The sequence below is a fragment of the Acanthochromis polyacanthus genome, chromosome 7 (genome assembly GCF_021347895.1).
Source record: "Acanthochromis polyacanthus isolate Apoly-LR-REF ecotype Palm Island chromosome 7, KAUST_Apoly_ChrSc, whole genome shotgun sequence".
Classification (NCBI taxonomy): Eukaryota; Metazoa; Chordata; class Actinopteri; family Pomacentridae; genus Acanthochromis; species Acanthochromis polyacanthus.
The window spans coordinates 23,335,783-23,341,453 of record NC_067119.1 but is presented as its reverse complement, the minus strand read 5'-3'; the positions used below and the strand labels follow the sequence as shown (position 1 = coordinate 23,341,453).

Here is a 5,671-nt window from a genome sequence, read left to right as displayed (position 1 = left end):
ATCAGAGTACTATAAGATGAAGTATAATGTGTGATGCAATTATTCTATGATATGTTGCTCCTGGAATGTATCAGTGCAGCTGATCCATCTCATCAACACAATATAATTAAAACATCAGTGGGAGGTTCTCATTATAATGAAACAGACCATTTTCACTGCATGTACACCTACATTATTAATCAGTGGCACAGAAACATTGTACACAAGTTTTTCAGATTTATTAGGCTGACTCATAAATACTGTTATCTTTGTTTGCCCACACAGTTATATGTTTGTTTTTAAATGCATACACACGTGGACAAATTGTTGGTACCCTCAGTTAAAGAAGGAAAACCCACATTCTCACTGAAATCACTTGAACTCAAAAGTACATAAATAAAATTTATTGAAATTAATAATCAAATCAGCCATCACTTTTGAATTGTTGATTAACATAATTATTAAAAAAAAAAACAAACTAATGAAATAGGGCTGGACAAAATGATGGTACCCATAACTTAATATTTTGTTGGCACAACCTTTTGAGGCATCACTGCAATTAAACAATTTCTGTATTGTCAATGAGCGTTCTGCAGCTGTCAACAGGTATTTTGGCCCACTCCTCATGAGGCAAACAGCTCAGTTGTCTCAGGTTTGATGGGTGTCTTCTCCAAATGGCATGTTTCAGCTCCTTCCACATATGTTCAATGGGATTCAGATCTGGGCTCATAGAAGGCCACTTTAGAATATCCAACGCTTTTCTCTCAGCCATTCTTGGGTGTTTTTGGCTGTGTGTTTTGGATCGTTGTCCTGTTGGAAGACCCATGACCTGCGACTGAGACCAAGCTTTCTGACACTCGGCAGCACATTTCTCTCCAGAATGCCTTGATAGTCTTCAGATTTCATCGTACCTTGCACACTTTCAAGACACCCTGTGCCAGATGCAGCAAAGCAGCCCAAAACATTACTGAGCCTCCTCCATGTTTCCACCGTAGGGACAGTGTTCTTTTCTTCGTATGCTTGGTTTTTGAGTCTATGAACATAGAGTTGATGTGCCTTACCAAAAGCTCCAGTTTGGTCTCATCTGTCCAAAGGACATTCTCCAGAAGCTTTGTGGCTTGTCAACATGCATTTTTGCAAATTCCAGTCTGGCTTTTTTATGAGTTTTTTTCAGCAGTGGTGTCCTCCTTGGTCGTCTCCCATGAAGTCCACTTTGGCTCAAACAACGACGAATGGTGCGATCTGACACTGATGTACCTTGGCCTTGGAGTTCACCTTTAATTTCTTTGGAGGTTGCTCTGGGCTCTTTGGATACAATTCCAACGATCCGTCTCTTTAATTTGTCATCAATTTCCTCTTGCGGCCACGTCCAGGGAGGTTGGCTACTGTCCCGTGGGTCTTGAACTTCTGAATAATATGAGCCACTGTTGTCACAGGAATTTCAAAGCTGTTTAGAGATGGTCTTATAGCCTTTACCTTTAAGATGTTTGTCTATAATTTTTTTTCGGACGTCCTGGGACAATTCTCTCCTTCGCTTTCTGTTGTCCATGTTCAGTGTGGGACACACCTTTTCACAAACAGCAGGGTGACTACTTGTCTCCCTTTAAATAGGCAGACTGACTGATTATGAGTTTGGAAACACCATGTGATGTCAATTAAATGACACACCTGAGTTAATCATGTCACTCTGGTCAAATAGTTTTCATCTTTTATAGAGGTACATCATTTTTGTCCAGGCCTGTTTCATTAGTTTGTTTTTTTAAATAATTTGTTAATCAACAATTCAAAGTAATGGCTTGTTTTGATTATTTAATTTCAATAAATTTTTATTTATTGTTACTTTTGTGAGTTTCAAGTGATTTCAGTGAGAATTGTGGGTTTTCCTTCTTTAACTGAGGGGTACCAACAATTTTGTCCTCGTGTGTATGTGTGCAATCACACATTTGTGTGTTAAAGAAAATTACTAGTCCAGAGTTTTATATCAAATCTAGCGCATTCACAAAATGTATTTCTGTCCCAGAACAGGCAGTGTTTGCTCGAGGGATATCAGCAGCGTGGGAGAATTATATATGTGTGGGTAAGTACCGAGCAGCATATTTTTCCCTGCATAAATTCCAAAGAGTAAAACTCTATAGTCAACTTATCTCCTTCAAATCCAGACTCAAAACTCATCTGTTCAAGACTATTTATTCTCTCTGACTGCCTCTTTCTTTATGTATGTTATTTTAATCTCTATGTATGTTTTTTTTTTATCTTTTTGTATGGTTTTTATCTGTTCTGTTGTATTTGTTTTTCCTGTAAATCAACTTTGGGTGTCAAGAAAGGCACTTACAAATAAAAATGTTATTATTATTATTATGATCTTTTTCTAGGTGTGTCCATCGGGTGCAATTCTGGTCTTCGATGTTCCCAGTAAAGGAAGTAATATTACCCTGTCTGAAGTCCTGGAGGAGCACAAGGAGTCCATCACCGATATGGCCTCAGAGTGTTCTGGCAGCCAGGTATAGTGTGTGTGTCTGTGTGTGTCTGTGTGTGTCTGTGTGTGTCTGTGTGTGTCTGTGTGTGTGTGTGTGTGTGTGTGTGTGTGTGTGTGTGTGTGTGTGTGTTGTGTGTGTGTGTGTGTGTGTGTGTGTGTGTGTGTGTATGCGCATGCTTGTTTAGCTTATTCACTGTCTGTGTCTATCTGAGCCTTTGTTGATACTGGATAGCTAAAACTTTTCCACGAATAACAGACTATCTAAATAAATGATTACTTTATGTAATGCTTCCAGACACTACAACCATTCTATGAATTACATAAGCCCTCCCACTCTGTGCTGTCTCTGTCCTTCAGGAGTGCATTGCTAATCTGGTCACTGCAGATGATGGGGGCAGCCTGTGTGTGTGGAAGTCCGGGGAGGAATTCCAGCTGCTCAACAAAATCCCTGGTTTTGAGTAGGAAGTTAACTTTGTTACAGTTTTGTGATATTTGGCAAATAATGCAAAGCTGACTTCATAGAGTGACCTAGGATGAAGTTTTATCATCACTAACTCCTCTCCTCCTCTCATTTCTTCTCTATTTCTCTACCTTCATACATGCTTGTACTTATCTACTAATTATTTGATCATATATGCTTGTTTCCACTGTCCTTTAGTTCTTCTTCATTTTATTTCCTACACTAATCTAATATCCATTATCTTTTCTCTTTATTCCCCGATGGCACTGATGCTCGCTCCTTGAAGCATGAGCTGCTCCTCTGTGAAACTGTGGAAAGGTACAGTGGTGGCAGGTTACGGTACAGGCCAGATCCGTCTCTATGAGGCAGTGACGGGAATTCTGCATGCTGAGGTCAACGCTCATGCTCGCTGGATATACTCACTGGACATTGCTCCCTTTTCTGGACTGGTGAGTTGTAAAAACTAAATTCATAAGAAAGATATTTTTTTCATCTTACAGTTTATTATGTTGATATTTATCTTTAGAATTTGTGACTACAGTTAATAAAATATTTCTTTAGTCAGACATGATGATTAATACAAGTAGTAAATATATTTAGATATGAACTCAGTTTAAATGGTTAAATTTTGTTATTTAACAATAAAAATAGAGCTTTTCTCAGACTATTTATAAGTGACTATTCCCTTTATGTGCTTTAGCTTCTGTCTGCTGCTGAAGACTCTCTAGTCAGAGTGTGGCTTCTGACTATGACCCCAGAGACCAACAGCGTGGAGGTAATAGGTCCTAAGAATCCAGAATCAAACCACAATTTCTGTTGGTGTCCCGCAGGGTTTAACTTATATCAAATAATTTTTATCTTACTCTCCCAGATGATGCTGACTGTGTGTTGTTCTCACTTCCTACTAGGTGGCACACTTGCATAATGAATGTGTGACGGATACACAGATCTGTGGCGCCAAGTTCTGCGATGGCGATGGCTATGCCTTTGCGGTGACAGGCTATGATCTGAGTGAGATTATCCGCTACGTACAGTCGTAGGACTTTGCCTTCAGTGAGGCTACGTTTTTGAATGTGAATTTGGCATATTACTTTTGGTATCTTTGGCATATTGAACATAGCCTATTTTTTTTTTTTTTTTTTTGGGGGGGGGGGGGGGGGGGGGGGGGGGGGGGGGGGGGGGGGGGGGGGGGGGGGGGGGGGGGGGGGGGGGGGGGGGGGGGGGGGGGGGGGGGGGGGGGGGGGGGGGGGGGGGGGGGGGGGGGGGGGGGGGGGGGTATTTCATGTTATTTCGTGTCTATATTTCTGTAAGTTAGAGGGAAAATCGCATATGACTAAATTATGCATAAGTGTTTAAATATTATGTGTATATTTCAAATACAAATTTATGTGGAAATAGCTTTTAAAAACACAAGACATAATTATTGTACCACACAACTGCTCCAGTAAACATTTTATAGAGAAAGCTTGCGTTTGGCTTTAATTTTACACTTCATAAATGCGACAGTAGATGGGGCTGTGGGTTAAATGTTTTAGCAAGACGAATAGAGTGTAGCACAACAGATTTCACTAGAGGGCAGGATGGAGCTGCATAAAGGGTTATGGACTAAAACAGTTTTCAAAAACTTGCGTTGGGACTTTGTGCAGACCACAGGACGGAGGCAGGTTGTGTCAGCCAGTACACAGGGACATACCACTGAAGGAAGGCAACTTTCCCCTTCATTATACCAGGAAATGTCCTTAAATGAGCTTCTATGCTCTTCTCTTCCTGCTAAATTCACTTTTTTGCCGTGCAATACATCTAGATTTGAGTATATTAATATTGTAATGACATCTAGGATGTATTTGTTACTCATTATTTCTGATTGCATCTTATTTTTGTAGTTTAGGTGGATTTAGATTTGGTCAAAGGTAGTGTCCTACAGATATGGACCCGTACCCGTAGCCTGTGGGCTACGGATACGGCACTTTCCATTTGCCAGACAGATACGGACCCGTACGCGAGTCTCGCGAGTCAAGAAGCTGCTAACCACTGCAAACTGTTGAAAGGTAAACAAGGTTAAGGTTAGGGTTAGTGTTAGGGTCAGGTTTAGGGTCCGTACCTGTAGTACCGATGCTACGGGTCCGTACCGCTAGCTTCTACCGGGAGTCACATGACCAGATCTCACGTATCTGATTGGCAAATGGCAAGTGCCGTATCCGTAGTCCCAGGCTACGGGTACGGTCCGTACCTCTAGCAACAACCTTGGTCAAAAGAGGGGTTCATTGTAGTAACTGTGGAATTACATAAACCTTTACTGGAAATAAATTCAGCCCTACTCCCTACTTTGTACTGTGCAAGCTGATGCAAGACAAAGCATCACAAAGTACAAATACACATTGTTTTCTCGGATTTGAGACAAGCTGAATTTGCCTTTACTGAAAACAATATTGCCACCTTAGCTGCACTGTTGTTGCACTTGGTCTCACTTATCACAGGTCACATGGGTGTTTTTAGTTCACGTCAGGTGACAGGTATCGTATCCCACCTTATCGTGACAAGATAAGAAGAATCAGGTCAGTGAGGAATTGTGTGCTATTTGTCAGTCTAGGACTCAGTGTGTATTAAATCTCTTAGTTCTAGTCTTTTCTGGTTGCAGTCAACACTGGTCACATAACATCAGCTGACAAGACTGTTTTGAACCCACACACATGGCATGTTATGTAACTTAAATTTGGTAGGTACAACTGACAGTCATGTTAATGACTTGGACAGAT

General features: G+C 40.9%; 1 protein-coding gene across 1 annotated transcript; it reads left to right on the top strand.

Moving 5' to 3' along the window:
- Window positions 1–2,339: 2,339 nt before the first annotated feature.
- On the top strand, window positions 2,340–4,379 carry wdr54 (WD repeat domain 54). The gene is made up of 5 exons (XM_051950427.1): window positions 2,340–2,480; window positions 2,813–2,913; window positions 3,202–3,364; window positions 3,616–3,690; window positions 3,824–4,379. Exons 1-5 carry the CDS (start codon window positions 2,454–2,456, stop codon window positions 3,953–3,955), a joined length of 498 nt encoding a protein of 165 aa, XP_051806387.1. The 5' UTR covers window positions 2,340–2,453; the 3' UTR covers window positions 3,956–4,379.
- The last annotated feature ends 1,292 nt before the right edge of the window (window positions 4,380–5,671 follow it).